The sequence below is a fragment of the Anas platyrhynchos genome, chromosome 29 (genome assembly GCF_047663525.1).
Source record: "Anas platyrhynchos isolate ZD024472 breed Pekin duck chromosome 29, IASCAAS_PekinDuck_T2T, whole genome shotgun sequence".
NCBI lineage: Eukaryota > Metazoa > Chordata > Aves > Anseriformes > Anatidae > Anas > Anas platyrhynchos.
In genome coordinates this window covers 530,701-556,997 of record NC_092615.1, presented here as the reverse complement: position 1 = coordinate 556,997, position 26,297 = coordinate 530,701, and the positions used below count along the sequence as shown (strand labels likewise).

The 26,297-nt window shown below is 68.5% G+C and overlaps 1 protein-coding gene across 1 annotated transcript; it reads right to left on the bottom strand.

The window, feature by feature from the left end:
- Positions 1-225: 225 nt before the first annotated feature.
- Positions 226-26,297, bottom strand: ARID3A (AT-rich interaction domain 3A). Its single transcript, XM_027472341.3, has 9 exons — positions 26,141-26,297; positions 23,905-24,794; positions 22,918-23,257; positions 5,774-5,846; positions 4,510-4,693; positions 4,164-4,411; positions 3,384-3,680; positions 3,198-3,287; positions 226-3,086 (listed from the first exon to the last, which is right to left on the bottom strand). Exons 2-9 carry the CDS (start codon positions 24,321-24,323, stop codon positions 2,872-2,874), a joined length of 1,866 nt encoding a protein of 621 aa, XP_027328142.3. The 5' UTR covers positions 24,324-24,794; positions 26,141-26,297; the 3' UTR covers positions 226-2,871.

The window sequence follows — 26,297 nt, the reverse complement described above, 5'->3', positions numbered from 1 at the left end:
TGGACACCCCAAACCTCTATGGGCACCCCATAACCCCAGGGCCACCCCCCAGCCCTGTGTGCCCTCCCCAGCCCCCCCAGGCCCCGGTGTGAAGTCAGAAACTTCAAACAACTTTTTTTTTTTTTTTTTTTTTAATATTTCATCAACTTTACAGGGTTACAATTGTCTTAAATATTCTGAAGTTTAAATACAATCTGTATAATAATGTTATTATAAAATGTAAACTTTCAGTGTTTTTATTTTATTTTATCTTTTTTAATAATCAAAAGTTTCAATACCTGAATGTTTGAAAAACTGAAATATTTCACCGGGGGCTCGGGACAGTGTGCCCGAGGCCGCCGCTCTCAGAGGTAGAATGTGGTTTTTATTCTTTTTTCTTTTTTTTGTCTTTTGTGTGTTTTTTTTTTTTTCATTTTTTACCTGAGTTAAGATATGCCCGCTGGATAAATGCGTCTGCAGCTGTGTCCATTCCTTTTTCTTTTCAAACCCCAGAGAAACTGATTTTTTTTTTTTTAAATCGATATGCAAGAAGAAAAATAAAAGGGAAGGTGATATGCGCTCTCTCCAAAAAAAAGGGGGGGGGAGGGTGGGAATAAAAATAATTAAAAAAAAAAAAAAAAAAAACCAGAAAAAACAGTGACTGTACAAATGCAAAACTCACTAAAGCTCTAAACCGCCCGGCCACAAGGAGACCCCGCGGCCGCCCCTTCCCGGGGGTTTCCCTGTGCGGGGACTTGGGCTGGATCCTAAAAGCAGCACAAGACGAGTGCCCCCCCCCGGCACCCCCGGGGCGCTGTGAAGCCACCCGAGGGCATTTCCAGCATTATTTTTGGGAGGGGTGCTCACAAGGCAGCTCCCTCCCTGCCAGCAAAAAGGGGCTGGAAAACCCCAAATCCCCTGAGATCGCCGCGTCCCCGTCCCAAGCCTGGGGGGGGGGGGGGGGAGGCATCTGTGCTGCCGGGGGGGGGTCCGCGCGGGGCAGGGGGGCAAACCCTGTGCTCGCCGTGGAAACCTGAGGAATCGAGATACCGATTTGGGGGGGTCGGTATCAGGTCGCGATTGTGTCTCACGCAGATGTGCATGGCTGGGGCTGCCGGGGCAGGGCGGCCACAAAACGTCCGAGGGAGAGGAAAGCTGAAACCCGCACGGCTAAAGCAGAGCAAAGCTTAACATAAACGCCCCGTGGTGGGGCCGGGGGGGCACTTTGGGGGTCCCAAAGGACAGCGGAGCGTCCCTGGGGACCCGCAGAGCACCCCTCGGCCCCACCAGCACCCCCAGGGCACGCAGCCCCTTGGCTGTGTTTTTGGGACATCTCCCCGGGTTCCTGCTGCTTTAAGCACCCCTGGATGCGGAGGGAGGCTGGGGACACCCGGCGGGGTGCTGGGGGCTCCCCGAGGTGCCGGGTGGCCACAGCTCGCCCCGTGTGGCCCCCCCCGAGGGCGTGGGGAGCAGCCGAGAACACAGAGGTCGGCCCCGGGGAGCCGCCGCGGCCCAGCCGCCGCCACCAGATTTTCCTGATTCCTCCGGCCGGTCTCACAAACAAAACGCCCGTCCCCACTGCAAACAAAACCAGTTTGCTGCTCCGAGCGTGAATAACAGATCGGGTGTCACCTCGGCCCCGGAACCTGGCCCTGGCGTAAAGGGGGAAAATGTGCCCAAACTGGATCTGCACAGTAGGATCGCCTTACGGGGAGGGGGAGGACAGAAAGCAGCGACCTGACATCGCGGCCCGGCTCGGGGCAGACGGACGGGCACCGAACGGGGGGATCTGGGGGGACACCGGGGACCCTGCACGTGCTGGCGGCCTGGTCCTGGCCACCCCTCGTCCGCCTGCCCCGGCCGCTGCGGGAGCCCCCGAGCGCCGCTCCCCTCCCGGCACCGAGCCTGCGGCCCCGAGCTCGGGGTCCGGGCTGGGTGCTGGGGCCGGGGGTCCCCATCCGAGGCCGTTTTCTCCACCAAGAACTCAAAGCAACAAGCTGGAAGCATGCAGCACGCGGCCGGCCCCGGGGGGGGCCCCAAAGTGTCACCGTCCCCAGGGAGGTCCCCAAAGTGCCACTGCATGGGGCTGGGCTCCCTGCCCTGCTCGCTGCCTGCCTCAGGGACTGGGTGGGGGGCGCAGGCAGGAGATGGGTGCCCGCTCCCTGCAGCCCCGCATGGAGCCCCCTGGCCCCGCACGGAGCCCGCGGTGGTCCCCGGGCGAGGAGCGCGGCCAAGCACGGGCATCGCTCGCCCCAGGAGGAAAAGAAAAAGGAGGTTACGAGGTTCCCCAGCTCCTGCTTCCCTGATGAATGCTAATATATATCATTTGCATGTTAAAGTCTGATTCTTTTTTCTTCTTTTTAGAGAATAAAATAGAAGCTATTTACAACAAAACAATCAAACAACAACCTCTTAAAATCCCATATAGTGAGTGTAGTTCTCAAAATAAAGGGGGAAGAAAAAGGATCTAAATGAATAAAATATCTCCCGATTTCCAATTTTTTTTTTTATCTTTTTTTTTTTTTTTTTTTTTCCTTTAAAGAGTGCCAGGAGGTTTCATTAAAGCTCGCGTTGGCAGGCGTCTGTACGTCTGTCTGGAGGTAACACGAGTTAAAAAATAATAATAATAATAATAAATGTACAGTGCAAAGTGTGATGTGTGTGAGGTAAACAGGTCCGGGCCGACCGCGCGCCGCTCGGAGCGCTCGGGGACCGCGGTGGCTCCGAGCCCAGGCAGCCTTTAATGAAACCCCCGGGGCTGAAGCTTCCTCCCCTCCCTCGCCAGCAGCGCCGCGAGCCCCCCCCCGGCCTGCCGCGGCGCTGGGGGGCACGCTCTGCCCCCGTCACCTCTGTTGGCTTTGGCGAGAGGCGACGCCGGGGGCGGCGGGGGCGTTAAGGCGAAGCGTTGTTGGAGGTAGAGCTGGGGGGGGGCACGGCCAGAGTGGCCGGGGCGGCGGGGGGGGCGCTGCCCCCGCCGCCCCCCGCCCCACCGCCGCCGTTCCCGCTGCTGCGGCCGCCACCGTTGCTGCCGTTGCCTTTGCTGTAGGCGGAGGAGGAGGAGGAGGAGGAGGAGGAGGAAGGGCCGGGCGTCTGGGCAAACAGCACACCTGCGGGGGGGGGAGAGCAGGGCTGAGCGGGGGGCACCCAGCGTCCCGGCACCGTCCGCTCATGAAAATGGGACAAACTCCCCCAAAAGGGGACCCTGCACACTGCCCTACCTGTGTAGACGATACCGTTGATCTCAACCGACATGCTGATGCTGTTGGTGCCGTTGCTGCTCAGGCTGCCGGAGGAGTCCTGGCGGTTCTCTGCCCAGGGACAGCGCAGGTCAGGGACCACCGGCACCCGCCCAGCCCCCCGCCCAGCCCCAAGCCCCCCCAGCCCAGCCCCGCGGCCCCACTGACCTGGCGAGCGCGTGCCCTGGCTGTTGATGCGGATGCTCATGGGCAGCTGGGCCGTCATGGCCAGGAGGTTTTGCTGCAGCGCCCGCTGCATCAGCCGCTGCTGCTCGTCCGTCACCAGCGCCATCTTCTTCTCCGGGGGCTCCCCGGACTCCAGCTTCTCCCGCAGCTGCTCCAGAGCCACGGCTTGGGCGGCCGCCGCCACCTGCACGGCTGCCGCCTGCGCTGCCACCACCGGGTGCCCGGCCAGGGACACCGGGAGCCGGCTGGGCATGGAGATGGGGATGGGTGCGTCCTCCTCTGCGGGGCAGAGCGCGGGGTCAGGGACGCAGTGAGGTGTCTGCGGCATCCCCAGATCCCGGGCACCACCACGGGGCCCCCCACAACCTCTCCATGTGAGCACCGGGAGCCCAGCACCTCGCCCCCAGTAAGGACGGGGCAGGGTGACCCCAACCCCAAACACGAGGGTGGCTGGGGATGGGAGGATGGAGAGCAGCCCTACGGAGAAGTGCTGGGGGTGCTGGGTGGGCTCTGGGCTGCCTGACACAGTGAGGGCTGGACTTGGTCTCTAAAGGTCCCTTCCAACCCAAACCGTTCTGTGATTCTGTGCCATGGGTGCCAGGGGTCCCCATCCCACCCCAGAACGAGCCCTGGTGCCCTTGTGCCACCGAGGGAACCCCAGGTCATTTGGGGCTCAGGGAGGGGACCAAAACGGAGCCACCGGGTGCCCGAGGCGTGCCGGCCCCCAGCGCTCAGCTCAGCCCGTTTTGGGGAGGCCTTTACCTTTCTTGATCTTCTGGACGGGGGCGATGGAGCCGCCGTTGGTGGCCGAGGCCAGTCCCAGAGCTGGCACCGGCAGCTTGGGCGAGGAGAGGAGGCCGTGGGTGCCGCCGGGCGAGTAGGTGAAGAGCGAGCTGCCGAAGCCCTGCCGGCGGCCCTCCCGCCGGTTGCTGTCGATGGCCGCCTGCAGCTCGTTGGGGTTGCTCAGCCCCCGCTTCTCACATTCGTAGGGGTACAGGTACTTCATGTACCTGCCGGCAGAAAGGCGCCGTGAGGCGGTGGTGGGGGTCCCGGCGCGTCCCCATGGCCCCCCCCCCACCCAACCCCGCGTCCCCTCCCCGGAGCTCACTGGGTGCGGAGCGTGAAGGCAGCGCTGGTGATGGAGGTGGGCAGGTTGAGCCCCTTGGTGATCTCCCGCCACAGCTTCTTGTTGATGACCTCCACCAGGCCGCCCTTCTCCGTCACCAGCATGTAGAGCATGTACAGGTCCAGCACCTGCTTGGCCATGATGGGGATCCGGTTGACGGGGGTCCCTGGGGAGGGGGAGAGGGCGGGTTTGGGTCGTGCCGGGGCCAAGCCGGGTGGGCGGCCACCAGCGCCCCGCAGCGAGAGGTGAGGGGGGAGCTGGGGGCCGCAGGGGGCCGGGGGCACTCAGGGAGCATCGGGGCTTCTGCTGCTGCCCTGCCCCTGCACCCCGTTTTCCTCTGCAACCCCCCCTTCACTGCACCTCGCTCAGCACCGGCCCCACACGGAGAGGAAAATGAAACTCGGAGGTCTCAGCCCAGCCACGCGGCGCTCAGCGGCAGCGGTTTTTGATAACCTGCACATGGGGGGGCTGCCCCCGCCCGCACAGGAGGGGGTGCACTGCCCCCAGTCACAGCCACAGCCTGAGCATTGCGGAGGACCCCAAAAATCACCCGGATGCAGGCTGGAAGGGGCTGGGGGGGGCCGTGCCGTGCCGCACACACCACCCCGCGCTTCCTCCCGGCTCTCCCCGGCGCGGTGCCGGGAGGTGGCAGCAGCTGACGTGGCCTCACGGCACCGCCGGCACCACACCGGGCTCCTCGCCCCGAGCAGCGCCGGGGCCCCTCCGCAGCCCCCTTCCCCAAACACCCCCAGGGAGGGGCTCAGCCACCAGCACCCCCCGAAGCCGCCCCCATGGGGACGCAGCGTGGTGTCCTGGGGACCTGGCACGAGCCAGACCCGACACGGACATTCTCCCTTTGATACCGCAGGACAAAATTTTCCAGGCACGGCCGGTGACTTGGATGACACCCTCGGCCCTAAAAGCGGAGCCAGGTTTGGATGGAGGCTGCTCTGGACCTGCCAGAACCCCGGGACGGGGCAGCGGGGTGGGGGCAAACCCCAGGGGCCGAGCTGCCCAGAGGGGGACGGAGCCCAGTGGCAGCGCGGCGCTGACAAAGCCAGCCTGGGGGGGCCAGCGCCAGGGAATCGCTGCGCCGAGCTCGTGGCGCAGATTCCAGCGGAGCAGGTTTGACCCCGGTTTGCAAAGAGGTTAAAAATTAACTACCCGTCTGGCCAGAGCATTAACCTTGGGTTCCAATGACATGCGAGGAAATAAAACCCAGGGACGGGCGCGGGGGGGGGCTCACCTCGTTTCTGCATGAAGCTGAAGAGGTCGTCCAGGAACTCCTTCCTCCTGGGGTCGCCATCCAGCTCGTACAGCTGCACAACGAGAGGAGAAAACGGCTCACGGCTCTGCCGGCAGCCCCCACACCTCTCCCTGCACCCAGGGAACCCCCCAGCAGCCCGTCACAGCCCATGCGGGGCCAGGGGCAACTCCCTCAGGTCCCCGGGGAGTGCCAGGAAGCTCTGTGGAGCTCCACGGCATCGCAGGGCTCCGAGCGTGGAGCTGTGGGGTCCCAATATCTCCGCGGCTCGGGGCGGGCGTGCCCCCAGCCTCCGGCATCCCGCGGAGCCACCGGGGTGGCAGGGGCCATCCCGCTGGGAGCAGGGGGAGCCCCGCTGCAGCTTGGCCTTCACCTGCCCCGACCCGGCCTTGTCACCGTGCCAAGGGGCCTCCCGCGGGCCCACGGCCACGTGGAGCCTTTGGCAGGAGGCTCCCAGGTGGCAGGAGGGAGGGCGGCCCCTCATCGGGTGCCCGAATTCCCAGGAAACCTGACTCGGTGGGAGCTGAGCGCGGGGTGACCGCAGGAGGCTTTCGAGGAGCCCAGCCCTGCACACGTGGCTCTGCTGCAGGAGCGGCACCGCGGACACCGCGGGCAGCAGGAGCCCAGCCGGGGCACAAAGGAGCCTGGCTGGGGGCGCACGGTGCCTTGGTGCTCGTGCTGACACCTGCAAGCAGCTTCCCCCGCGGCAGTGAGCCGTGCTCGGGGTGCTCACGGTGCGGCGGAGCCACCACCACAGCCCTGCCGTGCTCCACAGCCAGGGCGCGGGCGAGCGGAGGCGTTCGCCTTGCTTAGCTCCTGGCCCCGAAACCGCGGCGCTGCCCCGAACCTCGCCCGGAGGCTGAGCAGCTCCGACACCGAGAATGCTGCAATCGGCCCTCGGCTCCTCCCGGGAAGGCAGAGCCCGGGTATTTTTAGCACCGGCCGCGCTCTGGGTGCAGTGGGGGCAACACCGCGGCACGGTCCCTGCCCCGCACCTGCACGGCCCCAGGGAGCCAGCGCCGGGTCGGCAGCGAGCTCGTGTGCCAGGGCGCACGCCTGTGCCATGCCGCGAGACTGTGTGGGACCGTGCCTGCCTCCGTGTGCTGGGGGAGTCCGGGGCCCACGCACCAAAACCAAGGCTGTGAGGAGTGAGGAGGACCCGGGACGGGGACTTGGAGCCGCTCCGTGCCCCTCCAGCTGCCCTCCCGGCACGTGCCGCCTTCCAGAGCTCGCTCCCGCTTTGCAAAGCAACAAATCTGCCTCGGGAGCCCGGTGCTGAAAGCGGCTCCGTGCCTGCCGGGGGAGGCCGTGGGGCTGGCAACCTCTCCTCCTGCGAAAGCATTTCCCGTCCTGGCCCCCGCGCTGCCCGAGGAGCAAACCCGACAAGATTGATGTCGCCTCGCACCCTGCGCACAACTGGGAAATGTTTTCATAAGCCAGGACAGGAAGATCTATGCACGGACGCTCCTCCAGCGCCCGTTTATGCTGGGGCCAGCTTTTGTCTCGGGACCCCACCCTTTGTTTGACAGCCCGACACATTCCTGCCCTGATTTATGGCAGTGAGAGCTGCCGGCCCGCCGAGCGCATCGCGCCCTCTGCACGCACGCAGCGCGGGGGCTCTGCCGCTCCCCACGGCCGGGAGCCGACCCCCAGCCACACAGAATCCCCCCCCCCCCAAGCACGGGAAGCATCTGGTGGCAGAGAGGGGGCTCCACGGGGGGGACACCGGGGGGTGCCCACTGCGGGGGGCTCCCGGCTCCTCCGTGCGCCCCGGGGCCGTGCGGATGTGGCCGAGGATGCAGCGGGGAGGACGCGGCAGCCCCCAGCTCCCCCCCGTGCCGAGCTGTGCTCGCTTTTCTCAGTGACGATTTTGAACAACTGCCAGCGGGGCCGCGGGCGGCGGGGAGGGGGCTATAAATACGAACACGTCACCCCGCAGGCACGCACTGTGGGGCCGTGCACCGCACGCCGGCTGCGTTTATGGGGGGACCGATCCGACCCCCCCAGCGGGCACGCCCGGCACGTGGACCTGGCAGCACCGAGCAGCAGGGTGGGGTGCAACCCCTCCCCTAAACCCCCCCGGAAGGTGCGACCCCCCCAAACCCTCCCAGAGGGTGCCCGGGGGGCTGAATTCCTCGCCCGCCGGCGTCGATCAAAGGGATCAATGAGGCCGAGCCGATAACAGGGAAGGGCGCTACAGGAAAGCCATAAACCCGCAGTTCCCCTGGAAACCTTGCAAAAGCTCGCCCGGCCCCTGAGCAAACAGCCGGGGAGAGGTCAGGAGCTGTCGTTACCGCTGACCCCTTCTGAGCCCCCCCTCGACCCCCCCAGCGCCCACTGCCCCCGCAGCAGGAGAGGGGCGGCGATGCCACGCGGGCCCCGGGTGCCCCATGGGTGCCGCGGTCTCCACGGCACTGCCGGGAACCGAGGTCCCAAGGCAGGGGGACCCGGGGGGAGCAGAGCAGAGCCCCCCGGCAGGGCAGGAGCAGCTCCCGGCAGCGTGCAGGATGCGGCCGCTGCAGCTTTTTGGCAGAGGGCTGCTCCCGACCAGCTGAGGGCTGCTGGGCCCCCGCCAATCCCCGCTTCCTGCAGCGCCTTGGGAAGCCGCACGCCGAGGGAGGGTTTCCCCCGCGCCGCTGCCGAGCGCCTCGAGCCCACGGCAGCACCGAGCAGGGGGAGCCCCGAGCTGGCCCCGTGCCCCCCGTCCCCCTGATAACGGGAGGACGGGAGCTGGAGCAGAGGGTGCCGCGTGCCAGGAGCCGGCACCACGGCTGGGATGCCTCAGCCACCCGCCCCAGCACGGACGGCTGCGGTGAGCTCAGAGCACGGCATCGCTCTCGTTTTGCCCTCCCCAAATACCCTGAGGAAACGAGAGGAGGCTGAAGCCATGGGGAGGCCGGGAGCGGCACCAGGGGTGCTGCCAGCTCGTGCCTCCTCCTGCCCCTGCGGAGTCCTGCTGCCAGCAAAGAGCTCGGTGCTGGGCTCTGGCTCTCCCCAGCTCTGCCACCCGGACACCCCAACCCTGCCCTGCTGCGCCCCAGGACCCCGAGCCCATGGGGACCCCCCGAGCCTGCGGGGTGGTGGCAGCCCAGAGCCCCCCGCGCTCCCGCTCCCGCATTTCAGACAAAGGAGCGGGGAGGAGGTGGGACGGGGAGGCAGCAGAGGCTTTCTCAGCCGAGCCAGCTGATTAAATACAAACCCAAGGAGGGAGAAAAGCGTCGCTGAGCGGAGGGGAGGGGGAGGCTGGGAAAACATCGCCCTGCAGCTCGGCTCTGCCAGAGCGGGGGAGGAAAAAGGGAAACGCAAAGGAACAAAAGTGCCAGGAAGGAGCTGTGGCAGGCGGGAGAGCTGCGAGCAGCCACACGGGCAGGGCCCGGGGCCGGCTCTGACACCACGGGGCTGCCACCAGCACCCAGTGCCCCCGGCACAGCACTGGCACCGGACCCGGTGCCTGCAGCACGGCCAGCTGAGAGCAGCACCCGGCGTGGCGCGAGGGTCACGAGCAGCCTATTAACCTGCAGAGCTCTAAAAATTGATTAGCCATTTATTAAAACATCGCCTCATTCAATTTTTATAAGGGCAGCTCTTAAATAAAGTTTCTCGGGGCCCCTCACCGGGCTGCTCGGGCTGAGAGGGACGCGTGGGTGGAAATCTGCATCCGGGGCTGGGAAGAGACAAGCACTGCCCCTCTGCCCTCCCACTCCGGACGGGGGCCTGGCGCTGCCTGGTGCGGCTCCCCAGACCCTTCCCGGCCCCACAGAGCAGAAATGGGGCCAGGAAACCACCCCACAACCCCTGCAGGGCTTAGGCAGCAGCTGGAGTCCTGCAGGGACCCTCCCCGCACCCCGGGCATCGCCCCCCGGCCAGGTGCACTGGGGCAGGGGTTCAATCCCGAAGGAAATGTTGGACATATGCATTTAAGAGGATGAAAGAAAATTAACCATCAGCTGAGGAAAACGTGCATCTGCTCAGCCGGGGGGGATTAGTGGCAGCGGGGCGGGCTGCCTGGCCCTGGCCGCCGATCATTGCACGCACCTCTGATCTGTGGGCTCCTGCCGGGGAAAGTGCTGCTGGGGGCGAGCTCTGGGTGCTCCCGTGCCCGGCGTTCCCATGCTGAGATCCGATGGCCGAGCAGGTGCTCAGCCCGGATTTTCACCCCAAATCCTGGAGCAAAGCTGCAGGGGACGTCTGGGCACCATCTGGACCATGCTGCTCCGAGCCCTGGTGCCCCCCTGGTGCAGCGTTTTGGGGCCTGGGGCAGCCTCACTGGGGACGTTCCCTCCTTTCCCCCAGCCCGAGCAGCCCTGCATGCCCCCTGCCAGCGGGGGGTCCCCCAGCACCCCCAGATACACCACAGAACAAAGGGTTCTTGGCAAGCAGCTGCTTGTGGTTACCGGCGAGGTGCCGACGGCACCGCGGAAGCCGCGGCTCCGAGACGTGCCCACGTGTGTGCTGCAGCGGGGTGGCACAGGGGGACGGGGCCGCCAGGTCCCCAGCACGCCCTCGGCTTCTTGGGGTCTCCTCTGGCACACGGGTGGCCAGGATCATCCCCAAGGACAGGAGAGTGCCCTGAAGCTGCCCTGTGCCGGCTGCCCCACGCCCCCAAGCAGCACCCGGGAGCTGCCGGGCTCCCCTGTGCCACCCAGGCACCAGCTGGGACGTGGAAAGGGACAGAAATCCCCTCGCAGGATTTCTGGCATCCCGGTTTTGCCGGCTCTGGCCACGCGCACCCGTCCCCAACTCGTGCTGCGGGGACGCGGCCCAGCCTCGCATATGCAGCGATCGGAGCTCAAAATAAAACCTGAGGAACCGAAACTCGTTCTCGTTTCAGCAGCGTGCGAAACCACGCAGCAGGCGGCCGGGCACGGCGCGGGCTGCACCGAGAGCGGCAGGTGCCGAGCCGCGGTGCGTGCCGGCCCCTGGCCCCCGGCCCCCAGCACGGCGCGTGGCCGAGCTGGGGCCACGCGGCGGCCGACGGCGGGGCCGGGAGCGGGGGCGGCAGGGGCTGCAGGAAACGCAGCCCGGGCGCAGCAGCGTGTGCGGGTCGGGGTACGCGACGCAACGAGGGAGGCTGCACGGAGGTGGAAATAACTTAATCTGTCAAGCAGCTGCCCCGACCATATCCTCTTAGTGCGGGGCCGCCCCCGGGACACCCGGCTCCGTGTGGCCGAGGAGGGGGACGGAGGAGGAGGGAGCCCGCACCGGGGCTTGTCCAGCCCAGGAGCAATGCCCGGTGGCACCACCATCACCATAGGCACCGGGGGGTTGTTCACCCAGGCTCCCCGGCAGCGCCGTGCTCCCGGCTGAGGTGCCGGGCACCCACATCCAGAGGGTCCCTAAGGAGCGTTGGAGGGAGGAGAGGCAGGAGGGGGGCGCAGCCGAGCCCCCGGCAGGATCCCAGCCCGGCGTTTGGTGTGGATGACCGGCTTAGCCGTTCAAACCAGATTACGCGAAAATCCCAGCCCGTTGACTTTAAAAGGGCTTTCGGGACGGCGGCCCCTCGGCAATGCCAGGAATGCCGCACGGGAGCGCCGCGGGATGCGCCGGGGTCTGCTGAGATAACCAACGTGCCGAGCAGCCGCCCTGCGAGCTGCCAGCACCGAGGGCAATTAAAGGCAGGAGGGAAAGCGGCCCCGGGAGGCTGCGCTCTAACGAGGCTCCCACGTAACGAGGCTCCTGCAGCGCGGGGCTCACACCGGGGCCGGGCGGGTGCTGCCATCTGAGCTGCGAGCACCGTGTCCCGCTCCCGTGCCGCAGTTGTGGGTTTCCAGGCCCTGGGGAACAGTTGCCAAGGGTTTTTTCTCCCCGCCAGGAGGGCTCAGCGCTCACCGCTTTCCTCCTTTCTCCTGCACGCCTGCTTGGGACGTGCGAGCCGTGCGCCGGGTGGGTGGAAGCCCCCCCCTGAGCTCCCCCCAGCCCCAGGGATGGGTAAAACCTGTCAGCAACGGGCCGACCCCCTGCAGGCGCTAAAATGCTCGGGATTGCTGCGTTTAGGGAAAAAAAAACAACAATAAAGCAAGGTGCTGGAGCTTCCTGAGAGCGGGGGAAGACGCGGGCCGGCCGGCAGCATGTCGAGGTGTTTGGGCAGCGAGGGGGCTGCGAGGGGGCTGCGAGGGGGCTGCTCTCGGCCCTTCTCCCCCCAGGGCCGCGGCTCCTTTGTCCTGCTGACAGCGCAGGGGCGCAGCAGGGGCGGGCAGCCCGCGCTGCCAGAAGTTATTCAATGAAGAATAAACAAGAGGCCGGGGCTTTCCCTGCTCCTCCCGGCCCGGGGCGCGTGCGCAGCCCCCTGCCCGCACCCACGCCATTGCCCCGATACCCACCCCCAACCCCCCCCCCACGCTCAAGCTGCCGCCGTCCCGCTGCGAAGCGCCGGCCCCGCACCGCTCACACTGGAGCCCGGATTCGGGGCGCAGAGGGTGGGGGGGGAGGGGGGGCTGATTTCTTTAGAAAAAGAAAGTAATTTGTAAAAACTAGACTGGAGGGTTGGTTACGAGCCCTGAGATAACGCGTTTCGGATGCTGCTGCTCGAACGCGGTTTCCCGTAAAGCCGTGACCCGCTCGGGGCTTTGGGGCACGCGGAGCCAGCACGGCCACCGCGGGGTTCGGGGTCCGCAGGAGTGCCTCCGTGGAGGTGAGCACAGCCCTGTGGGGACGGCGGCACCACCGGTGTGACCCCCCCGGCTCAGCGGGCGTGGGGCTGCTGGGGGGGGCCGCGGAAGGGGCCGCCCGCCCAGCAGCTGTGCCGGGTGTCAGGTTCGTATCGGCCAGAGCGCGTGATGCGCGGGGCCGATTCCCTTTCCACCCCCAGCCCCCCCCCAGGCAGCCGAAGGGCGAACGTCCCCGTCCCCGTCCCCGATCCCGATCCCGCGGGCAGATAAAGAGCTCGGCTTAGGGACGGGGTCACCTCCCGCCGGAGGGGCTGCCCCCGGCCCTGCCCTGCGCGCGTGCCCCTAATCCCCCGGCAGCCCCTCGGGTGCACGTGGCACCTCCGCCAGCGCCGAGCCCCCTCCCCAAAAGCGGGGTTCAGTGGTGCTGGGAATCAGCAGAGGGGCAGCAGGGGGGCTCCCCACGAGGGGTGGCCTCTCCGGCAGCAGCGAGGGCGCGCGGGCGGCCGTGCCGTGCCGCAGGGAGCCCGCTGACCGGCCCGGCCGGATTCCTGCCGCCTGAGCTCAGCGTGGTGGGGCGCAGGGGGGCGGCGCGGGCGCTCCCCGTCCCCGGGGGCAGCCGGGCGAGGGCCCCTTTCCGGAGGGGGAGCCTGGGTACGTTTGCTGGGAGAGGTTTACAGGGTCGTCGGTGGTGCCGCGCTTCCCGTCGGCTCTATTGTTCCCTCCGGTTCCCAGCATTGTCCCCTTCGCAGGTCGGCCACCTCCCGGGCCGGGGGGACGCGGCCCCACCGCAGGTGCCTGTCCCCCACCGGTCCCCTTCTCGGGCATGGGAGGAGCTGGGGGCTGCAGGAACCGGCGGGTGGCGGGCCCTGTGCACACCCCCAGGGGCGTCACTGCTCCTGCACCACGGGGACAATTTCCCAATTTCCCGATTTCCCCAATGGACTGGGCTGTCCCCCCCCGAGGCCACCAGCACCTGTGAAAACCCCAAGCGCCACCACAGCCACATCCCCCCCCCCCCCCGGTACCTCGCAGCATCCGCCTCAATCCCAGCCACAGCCACGTGCTGAAGCCCTCCCGCTGCGGCACACCAAAGCCGTGCCCAGGGCACCTCGCGCGGCGCCGTCCCCCCCTTGGTCCTGTGGGAGCCCACCACAATGTCCCCAGCTGAGCCATCCGGCACCCCTCGCCCTCCCAGGCCAGCACCCTGGTGGGATGGGGGTCCTGCCCCCCCTGTGCTGCTCCCCCGGAACCTAACAGGGCCAGCAGCACTGTCTCTGCTGCTTGGCACCGCGCGGGGACGCGCCCTGGACCCCCTGCCTCGTGCCACCGGCCAAGGGACGCGGGCCGGTGTCAGCGCCGACAATGCGGGTGTCACCGGGAAGCAGAGGGAGACGCTGAAAGGGCGAATTAGTCGCCGTTTAACCTCCCTGACCCCCCATTGTCCGCCCCGTGTCGGCCGCCTGCCCCGCCACGCAGCGGGGCCGATCCTGCCCGGTCCCAGCGCCGCGCTCTGAAGGCTCCCGGGGGGCGCGCGGCCGAAAGGCGCGGAGCAGGCGAGCGCCCGCCCTGCGACGGATCGGCTCAGCCGGTTCTGTCGGCTTAAGTGGCAGGGAGGGGAGAGGGAGCAGAAGGAAAAACCTGCTGCAGGACCGCCTGCTCGGAACAAACCCCCCCGGGTCCCCCCGAGGGGCCCGGGCCGCTCCCAGGGACACGCGGAGGACGCCCTGCACGGGCTCGGGGCGCTCAGCATCCCCCGCGCGCAGCGGAGCAGCCCGAAGCCCAGACCCAGCTCTGGTTTCGAGGACGGTTGGGTGGCTTGCTGCTTTTTTTTCCCCTTTTTGCAAAGGAGGAAGTGAATTCTGCTGCAATCGCGTTTTGAACAACTATTTCGGATAATGCGGCTGCAGGCAGCTCGCGGGGCTCTGGCTCAAATAAAAAGCAGAGCGGGGTTTTTGGCTGAACGCAAACACCCAAGCATTGCGTGGTGCCAAATGGTCACCGCGGAGCTGGGACCGAGCTTCCCTGGCGTCCCCAGTGCCCCCCCCCACATTGGCATGGGGGGTCCAAGCCCCCCTCCTTCCTGTGCAGGAGCCCTGGCAGCGCCCCACGTGCCCACTCCCCATTTTGGGGCCAGTTCCTCTCTTTTAAGCCAAAAGCTGCCGGCCAGGAAAGGTCATTTGGAAGTCAGCTCCCACCAGCAGCGCCACGGCTGCCTGCAGCCCTTCGCCACGTATGTGTTTGTGCATGCCCTTGACACATGCTCTCTATCACACCTGACCCTGTGCAAATATTAATTCAGTGGAGTCAGTAAGTATTGAGAAAGCTCGGCCGAGGCAGCAACACCCATGCACCCGGCGCTCACGGTGCAGGCACGGCACCGGCCAGGGATCCAGCACCGGAGCCGCAGAGCCGGGGCGGTCCAAGGGGCGCCACCGGCTGTACCCAAACCTCGTGGGATCGGGGCAGCCTTCCCTGGGTTTTTCTAGTGGGATTAAAGCCTAATGGGAACGGCAGGCGGGGACCTGCGGGCAGGGACCCATCTCCCGGGGAGGGCGTGGGCAGGGTGCGGGCAGGGTGCATGAGCAGGGCACGCGGGCAGGGCGTACGGGCAGGGTGCGTGGGCAGGGAACACAAGCAGTGCGAGCGGGCAGGGAATGCAGGCAGGGCGTGCAGGCAGGCTGCGTGGGCTGGGAACACAAGAAGCGCATGCAGGCAGTGCATAAAGGCAGGGAACGCGGGCAGGGCGTGCGGGCAGGGCAGCGGGCAGGGCGCTGCAGCTTCAGCACCTGCGCGGGCAGAGGCGAGAAGGGGCAGGAGCGCGGCTGAATTAGCCGTTGTAGGCAAGCCGGGGTTTAAATTCCACCATATGTAAATGATCGTCTTAGAAAGGAGCTCATTGTAAGCCAAAGCAGATGAGTCACCCAGGGTTTCCACTCTCAGCCCGGCAGGGCTGGGGATTTGTGTAATTGCAAATCTGTTCCTGAAATGCGAGGCCCCGCGCCTCCGTCCCGGGTGGGCACCGAGCCACCGAGCCGCCCCCTCCGCCGCCACGGGGCCGGGGGGCTCCTGCCCGGCCCTGTGCCACCCCCGGCCCTGCCAGCGCCGCGGTCCCTGGCGCAGCTCCAGCCGCCGCAGCTGGTTTTGACAAGCAGCCAGCTGCGGGCCAGCAGCCCTGGGAACCTCACCGAGGAGCTGCCGAGGCGCGCGGGGAAACCTCGCCGCTCGGGCACCCCCCCAGCCCCTGTCCCTGTCCCCGTGTGAGATGTGGCACGGCGCCGGCACGCACCTGCTCCTGGAAACACCGCCCGTGGTGGTGGTGGGGAAACTGAGGCAGGAGGCAAAGCCCCTCACCAAAGGGATTTCCAGCAGGTGCCTGCGCTGGGCTCACAGCCCGTGGGGCTGGGGTGCCCTTCCCCAGCTCCCGTCCCCTCCCCGGAGCGCCTGTGGGGCAGGGTGGGGGGGACCAGCCGGGCTCCCCCTCCCCGGGGAGCCGGGTCCCTGGCTGGGAGCAGCCCCGCCAGAGGCAGGATTATCGCCAGCTCCACTTCACAGACCGGAGACCCGGGCGCGGGGAGATTAACTGACTTATTGCGAGGGTCACGGAGGGGGTCAGGAGCTGCGCCCACGGCTCCCGGCGCAGCGGCCGCGCGGGCAGGTGCCTTATCAGGGCTGCGCACGCGGGGAGCGGCCCCTGCCCCCCCCCCCCCCCCCACCTCCCCCCCCAGGGCCCCGCGCCCCCCACCCTGCGATTGCGGCACGTCCGGCCGGCCCCAAGGCAGCCTCGCGTTTCTCCTGCGGTTTCGGCCAGAAATAGGGCGATGGAGCAACGCCGAGCCCTTGCCCAACCGCCCCGCTCCAGGCGCGACTGTTTGCTTTGCTGACAAAGGCCTCGCTCTATTCTCTGCAACATTTTTTTTTTTTTTTTCTTTTAAATAAACCCGGATTCCTGTTGGTTCAGCTGTGCCGGAGCCGTGGGGCGGCTGCCTCCTCTGCAGCCCTGTGAATCAGCCCCGGGGCTCCCAGGGAGGGGGGGACGCTGCCAGGTGATGCTGGTGTGCCTCGGGTGATTGGGGAGCCCCCCCCCCAGGAGCCCCCCGAGCCAGGGCAGAGCCTGGGGGTGCCGCGGGGATGGGTCCCCCAGGATGATCCCCGTGGAGCTGTGGCCCTGGGCCTGTCCCTGCTCCATCCCCAGCTCCTGGCACCGAGGAGAAATGTCCCCTCGCCCCCCAGCCTGGCTCCCATTTTGGGGTAAAAAAACAGGACTGGGACCCCACCAGCTCAGCCCAACCAAAGGCAGCACCCACGGGGCCGGGGGGCAGGGACCCCGCGCCGGGGCGGCCAGGAGGCACTCGGAGCCTGGGCTGCTCTCGCCCAGGAGAAGGCCCTGACCTCCGGCCGGGATCGGGGGATTACGGCTGCGGGAAGGTTCCCTGAGCCGATTATGGGGCTGGAGCCCTCGGCAGGAACACCCTTCAGCAGGGAGCGGGGCGAGCCGAGGGCCGGGGGCTGCCCGGCTCCCCCCGCACCCCCCTGCCACAGCTCCGGCCAACAAAACCCCCCGGGAACACAACCCCCTGCCTCCTGCAACCCATCCATGTGCAATCCACCTCCCAGCCCAACACCCGCTGCCTCTCCTGGTCCCCCCCCAAGCTGTGCCCCCCCCCCCCCCATTTCCTCCTCGCCCCCGTTATCAGCCCGCGGCCGGCCAGGCCCTGCAATCGCCCTCCTCCGGGCGCAGAACCGCCCGGGGCTGGGGGCCCCCGCGTTATCTGCCCGAGCCCCCCACCAAGGGCAGGCGGGTGGGGAGTGGGCGGTGGCAGCCCCGGGACCAGAGGGGGGGTCTGGGGGCACCCAGCCCCGGGGACAAGGCGCCCCTTTCCCAGGAAGAGGCCCCCTTCTCCCCTTCTCCCTCCCCGGGGGCGGCTCATCCGCTCGGCTCGCTAATGCGATAAAGCCCCGATCAATATTTTAAAGAAAGTAAATGGACCCTCCTGCCGCCATTAGGGGCAGTGTGCCCCCCCCCGGCCCCGGTCAGAGCCCCCCGGGGGGGACAAATCAGCCCTGGCCCCCCCCCGGTGCCGGTATCACTTCTGCTGCCCTGCCTCCCTCACATTGTGCTCGCTGCTGCTTCCCAGTTGATGAAAAGCAAGATTTGGGGTTTGGGGTGGTGTTTTTTTTTTGCTAGCCCCCCACTTGGCCCCCGCCTGCAGCCCCCGGGGAGGGACAGAGGTGGCCGAGGTGGGGCCGTTGGGGCTGGAGGCCTTCGCCATGGGTATGCACTACACAGGGGGGATCGTGCTCTGCTTTTTAAGCCAAAATTGGGATTTTTGCACTCTCAGGACCCCAGCCCTGAGCACCGGACACATCCAGGGCATGAAACAGCCCCAACCCCCCCCCAAAAGCAGCGCCCCCCCCAAACACAAGCAGTGTCCGAGGGGCGCGGGGAGGACGCGGCTGCACTCAAAGGGCGCCTTTGAGCGAGAAATCACCATTTCCTCTGCCTCCCCGGCCCCTCTCGCCTTCCCCCCCCCCCTTTCAGTTTTAATTGCTGGCTGAGTCATGTGAGCAGCATGAAACCACGCAGCCACCTGCCCCCAGGGCCGCGGCCCCAGCGCCGGCCGGGCGGATGGACGGACGGACAGGGGGGAGGACGGACGGACAGGCGGACGGCTGCCCCCCCCCCCGGGGCTCGCTGTCCCTGTGCCACACACATCTCTGGGGGGGGGATCCCCGGGCAGGGGGCTGCTGGCAGCTTTGGGACAGTTCCCGGCGCGATTCCCCAGCCTCGCTGCACCGCCCGTGTCGCAACTCCCCGGCTTCCTCGGGCTGCCTGCAATTACCCCGCCATTTACTGCATTGCCCCATCATTGAGAGGAAAATCAAAAAGCCACGGCTCCCAAAAAAAAAAGCCCGGCTTGTTTTTCCTGCGAGCTAATGGCAGCCCGCGTGCTGGGCGCCGTCTGGGCTTGCCCATAAAGCGCAGGGAGCGGGACGGGGCCGGACGCTGGCGCGCAAGCCCCTGCGCAGGGGTTACCGAGTTGCTTTCGTTTTGCCTTTTTTTTTTTTTCTTCTTTTTTTTTTTTTCTCTCTAACCGTTGCACTTTGAAACCCCGTATCTCGGGCGAGCTCTGCTCAGCAGCAGATAAGGGCTGAGGTTTTCGGCCCCCACGTGCCACCAGCGCGTTTGAGCCGTCCCAATTTGGAACATCTTCAGAAACCTCCCGCCCCCCCAAAAGTACCAGCACCTCACCGCAAGCCGAGCCTCCCCCCCCCCACCCCCTCCCTGGGTCTTTTTAAAGCTTCTTTCAAACAGGAACAGAGCCGCGGGAGCTCGAGCACCCGGCTGCAAGGCGAGGGAGCGCGTGGCGGCGGCACCGAGCCCCACGGCACCGGGCGCCCACCGACAGCCCCACTGTGGAGCCGGGCGAGCACCGGGCAGCTCGGTGACCCCACGAGGGGCACAACCCGCTCCTCATCCTCGGCACCAGCCTCTCCCCCAGCCCAGGCCACCAGACCCAACACAGGCACACGAGCACCCCAAGGAGAGGGGCACCCCCGAGGTGACGGGGTGCACGGCCCCGGCTGGCTGCTGAATCAGCCCCGCGCTCCCCACCCACGGGATTAGGGAGGGCGAGGAGCCGGGCAGCAGCAGCGGCAGCAGCAGCAGCAGCAGCAGCAGCACCAGCAGCAGCAGCTGGCTTTCACATTCAGCACAGGAAACTCCAAAAGGGGCAGGGACAGGAAACTCCGATGCCGTGGGCTGCGAGCGCGCCCCGGGTTGAGGCTCCTGGTATTAGTGGGGCACGCACTCATCTCGCCATCCGAAACAGAAAGGTCAGGGGAGGGATTACCCGCGGGGCACGGTGCTGCCCGGCAGGGCCCTTCCTCCTGCAGCGTGCCGGGGCTCAGCTCCGTGCCCGATGTGTGGGGGTTTTTTCCCCCATGCAGCCCCGCGCCGGGCCGGCGTTACGCAGCACTTTGCTGCGGCAGCGCCCGAGTTTTGGCAGGCGTCGAGCCTCTCGCGCTCAGCACCACCACGGGCAGCACCCGCAGCGTCACCCGGGCATGGGGACAGCCCCTGGGGGGGCCGGGCAGGGGCTCACCCATCCCTGCTGCCTCCGTTTGGCTTGAACCCCCCGGCTCGAGGCGGGGAGCACAGACACGCCGGCATCGCCACCAGCCCCGGGGTCCTGGCGTGCCTCTGGGGGCGAGATGAAAGGGACGGCGGCCGTCACAAACCTCTTCCTTCCCCAGAGACGGACCGTGGCGGGGGCTCAGCCCCGCCGCAGGCTTTTCTAGGAAGGAAGAGGGAGGGAGGAGAAATAACGAGCGAGCGCCACGTCCCGCGCGCGGGGCCGGGAAGGGACGCACATGGCGGGGGGGGGCAGCTCCGTGCTTTCCTTGGGGCTGGGTGAAGGGCCCAGAAAACCCACAAAGCCCATGCACGGGGAAGCCCAAAGGACCGAGGACGCCTGGCCCCGGCTGAGCCCTGCTCCAAGCACCAGGTCTTGGTGTCCCTGTCCTGCAACGGGGATTTCCCTCCGCAGGAACAGACGCAGCTCAATGCAGCCCGGCACAAACACAGCAGGACACGAGGACTGCAGCGCTACCCCAGCACGGGGGTGTGGAGGCTGAGCCCCCCTCGTAGCCCCCCATTGATGCCCCTTTTTGCCCCCGCTGTGGACCCTGCGTGCCCTTTGGCAGCCCCCCCTGCCCCGCCGCGCCGGGGGCTCCTTTGTTCTGCTGCCAGCGCCCGGGTCAGCGGCGAGCTGACCTCTGCCTGCGCAGTGGCCATCCCCAGGGACGGGGAGGTGCCACACAACAGCTTCCCAGCCCTGCGCCTCCGCTTCTCCCCTTTACACCACATTTCCTCCTCCGGGGCCTCCTGCAGCTTCCACACCGACCAACCACAGCACCCATTTGCAGGAATCTGCCCCAAAGTGGGCAATAAAGAACTGCCACGGTGGCAGAGCCCCCCGGGCAGTGCAGGGACCGGTGCCACATCCGAGCAGAGCTGCCCTGGTGGTGCAGAGCACCACGGCACACGGCCCCAGTGAAAGCAGCACCGGGGTGCCGAGGGGACCCCCCCTTCCCCTCCTCCAGCCAACGCACGCAGCCCCGCCACGTTCCTCACCCCGCGGGGGGCACGGTTCGGCCTCCACGAGCACGAGGCTGCAGGCAAGCTGAGCTCGTCTGCAAGAAGAGAAGAACCCAGAAATAGCACCGTCCTCGAGCCGCGCTTCCCCGCCGCGGCAGGAAGGCCAGCACCACGCTCACAGCCCTGAGCACGGAGCGGAGAAAACGTCCGGGGAAGGAGCAGAGCCCCGGGGACTGCCCTGAGCACCACAGATCCCTGCGGCCCCCACCCCATTAAACCCTACAGAGCTGCAGCGTGGCAGCCCCCACCAGCACTGAGAGGTTCCCTGAAGCACCCTGGGGCTCGGATAGAGCCTGACAGTGGTGTGTCAGGGGTCTGGGGGGTTGTTGAGGAAGCCCCTGCCCCGTGGAGCGCCCCTGCGGCGGCGGCAGCAGCGCGGCGGCGGGCGCATCCTGCCCGCGCTGTGTTTACATTCCTGCTGCTCCTTCCCAGCCCGTCAGCTGGGCTGGAGCGCGTTCAGAGGCACGCGCTGGAGGGCGGCCAGGAGGAGCTCCCGGCCAGGCGCCGCGCGAGCAACCCCTGGCCCCGATCCAGCGGCCGGGATCCAAGCGCCCGCGCGCTGACGCGCCGGGGAAGCCTCTCCCCGAGCGGGCGCTTTGCCTCCTCGCCTCCACCCGCGGAGGCAGAAGGCAGCTTTAACCTCCCCCCCCGGGTGCTTCCACCATCACTTGTCGCCGTGCCAGGCGCTGGAGCAAGCGGCTTTTTCCCCGGGGTGCCCGGGGCACAGGCAGGGATGCTCGGCCCCTTTCGCCCGCGCGGTGTGGACGGGGCCGAGCCGCCTGCAGCCACCCGGAGCGGCCGTGCTCGCCGGGCTCTGAGCCCCCAATTCCCCCGCGTGGCATCGAGGGCTGGGAGCAGGACGTGGGCACGCGGGATCCCGAGCTCCCAGGGAGATCGCAAGGGTCCGGGACACGCTCACACGGTGACAAACAGGAAGATCACAGCTGTGGTATCTAAAAGCCTTTTCGCAGATAAAAAGATTACGTCCCCCACTCTCTAATTACAGGAAGTACAAAAGAGAGAAACCACAAGAAGACGATGCAGCGCCGGGAGGTGAGGATATGTGCGCACTCGAGACAGCACAGGAAAAGTTTGGTGTGTTTCTAAAACCCACACGAACGTTGTTAGAGCTACGGACGAGCCAGCAGAGCCACCGAGAGCACCGGGGCTGCCCAGCCACCGAGCCTGGAGGAAGAGCTCAGACGGGGCCGAATCCTGCCCCCAGCACGCTTGTGCCGTGCCCAAAGGTGCCAGGGGGGCTCTGCTGTGCCGGGGGAGCCGGGCACAGGCGCTCGCTCCCTCCTGGCACCGAGGGAGCCCCACGGCTCCCACCCCATTGCGCCCCGTCCACCCGGAGCCACCTCGGGGTGCCCAAGGCCCCGCAGGATCAGGAGGAGCCCAGGGCACGCTCGGGGGGCCCCTGCCCCAGCACAGGGCAAAACGCTCGGAAGGCCGGGCCGTATCCTGCCGAGGAGACCGGGAGTTGTGCAACCAACAGCCTCCAGCCCTGGCGGCCGTTTTCCTCCCCGCAGCAGGGGGGCGGGGGGACAGAAGCTCCCCTCCTGCCCAGGGTGGCCGCGCTCTCCGTGCTCCCGGTGGCCCGTTCCCATCCCAGTAGGGGTACAACACTGCCTGCTCCCAGGCCAGCCCCTGGCAGCCCCCAGCCCCTTCCCTCGCCCTGAGCCGGGGAAGGGGCTGTGGCCACCGCACCCCTCCCAAAACGCCGGCCTCTCCATCTGGGTCCCATCTGCTGCTGTTTGCTCTCGCCCCCTCCCCCAGCCCTAAACTCAGATGTACTTAAACACACACATCAAAGGGCCGGGGCAGCCCCCGGGGAGCCCCGCTTTAAGCACGTTTCCTTCTATTAGCCCGGGTACTGCGGCCCCGCAGCCCCAGCCCCGCAGCCCCGGCAGAGCAGGGGGGCAGCGGGGCGCTTCCACTCCTCCACCTCATTTTGGAGGCGGCTCTGCTCCAACTGCACCCACACAGCCGGCCAGGAGCAGGGGGGGACTCACAGGTCCCCACGCTGCGTTTTGGAAGGGGCTGGTGCTGAGCCCGCTGCTCTGTGCCCCTCGCTGGGCTGGGTCCACGGGGCTGCAGCCCCCGGCCCCGGCACGTCAGAGCCCTGAGAGCACGAAGAAACCCAAGAATCCCTTCGGACCTGCAGCCTCGGGGTGTTTTTTTCCTGCTGTTTTCAGCAAGAATCCTCCCGGGTCCCCACGGTGAGCCCAAGGACTCAACCCCGGGGGGATCCTGGTGGTTTCTCAGCAGCGCCAGGAGTGAGCTGCGGCGCAGGCTCCCCCAGACGCCCGCAGTGCCACGCATGCGGCCACCCGTCCCCGCGTCCCGGCGGCTCCCACCTGCTTGAACTGCTCCTCGTAGGTCCAGTCGCCGTGGTCGGGCGCCGGCTGCGGGAGCTGTGCGTGGCCCTGGGGGCCCAGTCCGGCGGGGAGCCGCTCCTGCCCGCCCGGCGGCCGCTGCGCCTCGCCCCGGCAGTGCTGCGGGGCCGGCGGCTTGCGGAGCAGCAGGGACCCGGGGCCCGTCCGCACCGCCTCCGCCGAGCCCAGCCCCTCCTCGCCCATGTCTTCCTCCTCCTCGTAGTCCTCCTCTTCCTCTTCTTCCTCCTCCTCCTCCTCTTCTTCCTCCTCTTCCTCCTCGCCCAGGTCCTCCTCGAAGTCCTCTTCATCCCATTTGCCCTTCCTGGAGCAGGGGAGAGGTTTGCTCAGTGCGCCCCGGGCCGCCCGCCGAGCCCATTCCCACCTCCCCACAGTGGCGGTTCCCCTGCGGTGCCAGGAGGCCGCAGGACATTTCCACAAACCTCCCCGTTTCCAGGCCCCTCTCCCTGTCCCCGCTCAGCATCTGGATGAGACCCGGAGCCGCCCAGCCCCGAGCGCCAGCAGCGCCCTGCCTGTCCCCACGGGGTGCTCCCGGTGCCGGGAGGCGCGGGCAGAGCTTGGCCAGATGGCGCCCGGCCTGCTGCCTGCCCGGGGAGCGGGGAGGAGGCAGCCCGGCAGCCCTGCATTATTTACACCGGGCCGGGATCCTCTGTCACGGCCCCACGTGGCTCCCCGGGCAGAGATGAAATTTCGCCCCACGCCAGCTCGCTGCAAGGAATCAGTGCGGCGGGGTGGGCAGCTCTTCCCCACCACTGTGCCGCCCTGAGCAGGGAAAGAATGGCCAAATCCAGTGTTTGTCCCCCAAAAGTACCGGCTCACATCCCAGCCAGGGTCGGTGCCCTGGTGCTGCTGCCTGCCCCGCACCCCGACACCCCCCCAGCCCCCAGCTTTGGGCTCGCCGCTCTCCAAACCCCGCCGTGGGGCCGTGCCGGCGCACACAGCCGTACTCACAGATCCTCCTCGTCCTCAGAGCCCATCTCCTGCTGGTAGCCGCCGTCCTCCTCTTCCTCCTCCTCCTCCTCGCCGCGCTCCTCCTCGGAGGAGGCCTGGCTCTCCTCCGACAGCCCCGGGCTGGACGAGTGGCTGAGGCCGGCGGCGGCGGCCCGCATGGCGGCCAGGGCGGCCATCTGCGCCCGCTGGATGTGCGCGTTCTCAGGCTCCGCTCCTTCCTCCGAGGGCGCCGGGGCCGGGTCCGGACCTCGGCCCCGCGCTGGGGTCTGCGCCGGGGCCGGCGGGGGCTGCGCCGGGGCGGGGGGCGGCGTGGAGCGCTGCTGCTGCTGCTGCTGCTCCTGCTGCCGCGCTTCCAGCGCCTGCTGCAGCCGGGCGCGCTGCTGCCGCTGCAGGTTCTCCATCACCGCCTGCAGCTTCATGGCTCTGCCGGCGGGCGGCAGGTCCCCGGCCGGGCGGGGGGCGACGCCCTGGGGGCAGCGCCCGGCAGGGTGCCGCGCTCCAGCGGGGCGGGAGGCCAAGGCGGGGGGCTCGGGGGCGGCAGCCCTGCGAGGGGGCTGCCGGGCCCCCGGGAGGGCGCAGGGGAGCTGGGTGAGGCCGTCGGGACGCAAGGCGCCCGCTGCGGCTGGCTCGGGGCGGGAGGACGCCCCCCCCCCGGGCCCCCCCCGGCTTCGCTTCGTTGCACAGCTCCTGCCGGTGCCGGGGCCGCGGGCTCGGGGCCGCTCGGCCGTTTTCGGGGGCACGGCGCCGAAGTGTCCGCGGGCTCAGCAGGCGGCCACAGCCCGGTGCATGGCTGCGTCCTCGCCGTCCAGGCGCGTGCCGGGGGGCTGCGTGCGGCCGGCGGCCCCCCCTCAGCTGCTCGTCCTAGCGCTGGGACGGCTCCGGGCAGGGACCTGCACGGGGAGGAGGAAGGAGTTAAGGACAGCCCCGGAGCCTCATTAATCTCCGGCTAATGAGATAGGGAGGCCGGGCCCTGCTGCTGCAGGGGGAAGGGGCCTGCCCGCCCCGATAGCCACCGGCCCCCCGGGCGGCTCGGGGCCAGCAGCCGCAGATAACGGGGCCCTGGGGCCGCGAGGAGGGGGGGGGCACCGTGGGCACCAGCACCGTCCCCAGGGACCCCCCCACCCCCAATCTCCCCGGTCCCCCGGGGGTGCAGGTGCCACGTGTGAGGGGCACCCAGGGCCGGCACCGGGACCCTCGCCCCCAGCCCGGGGGGGGCTCGGTCCCGGGACCCCCGCTGTGCCCCGCCAGGGCCCGGTGCCACGGGGGGGGGGGGATGCGCCCCGGTGAGCCCCGTGGGGTCCCCGGGACCGCCCCTCCCGGTGGGGCCGCCCGCAAGGTCACCGGCTCAGCCCTGGCCCCGCCGTTAATCCCGGCCACAAAACCGGGGCCGCCCAGCCCGGTACCGGCCGGCACAGCGGGAGCCGGGGCTCAGCCCCTGCCCCTGCCCCTGGGCTTTGGGAACGGGACCCCCCCCCCCCCCTCCGGTAAGCACCGGGTCGCAGCCGCTTCCCCCCCGCCGCGGTGGCGATCCCCGCCCCGCAGCCTGCCCGGTGGCGGTGGGGGCGGCCCGGGGCCCACCTCCCGCAGCCGTGCGGGGCTCCGGGACCCCGCGCCCGGGCACAGCCGGGGCCGCCCCGGTGCCCCCCGGTGCGAGCAGGGCTCTGAGCTCCACCGGGACCCCAAACCCACAGGGGAGCCCCCGCCGTGCGCCCCCGCCGGTCCCCGCGTGGGAGGTGGCACCGGGGGGGGGGGGCGGCACCGGGGGTCCCCCGAGCCCCTCTGCAGCCCCGCCCCCCGCCGGACCCCACGGGAGGGGCCCGGTGCCGGTGCCGGTCCCAGGGGCGCGGGCACGTGGCGGGGCCGGGAGCTGGGCGCGGCGCTGGGGGCACCGGGACCGGCCCCGGGACGGGCGGAAAACGGCCGCGGCCGCTGCCCGGGCTCGGTGCGCTCCCGGTGCCCTCCCCCCCCCCCAACCTCCTCCGCCCCACCGCACCGGGCGGCGGCCGGGAACCCACCGGAGGGGGGGAATCGGGGGGGGGCACCGGCGGGACGCGAGCGGCCGCCCCGGGAGGGGAAACCCCGGCCCCAGCGAACACCGCGCGGCCACCGGGCGGCGGGGGAGGGGGCGCGGGGCCGCCGGTAACGGGCGGCGGAGGGGAAAAGGGGAAAAAGGGGGGAAAAGGGGGGGGGGAGCCGAGCCCCGGTCACCGCCCGCGGGGCTCCCGGTGCCGCTTACCGGGCGGGTTCCGGGTGGGAGGAGGCCGGGAGCCGCCAACCCGCATCGCAGCCGCGGCCCCCGGGGCTCGGGCAGCGGCGGGGCCGGGGCTGCGCTCGGTGCCCGCACGGCGGCGGCTGCTGGCCCCGCGGGCGGGACGGGGAGGGGGGGGTGGGGG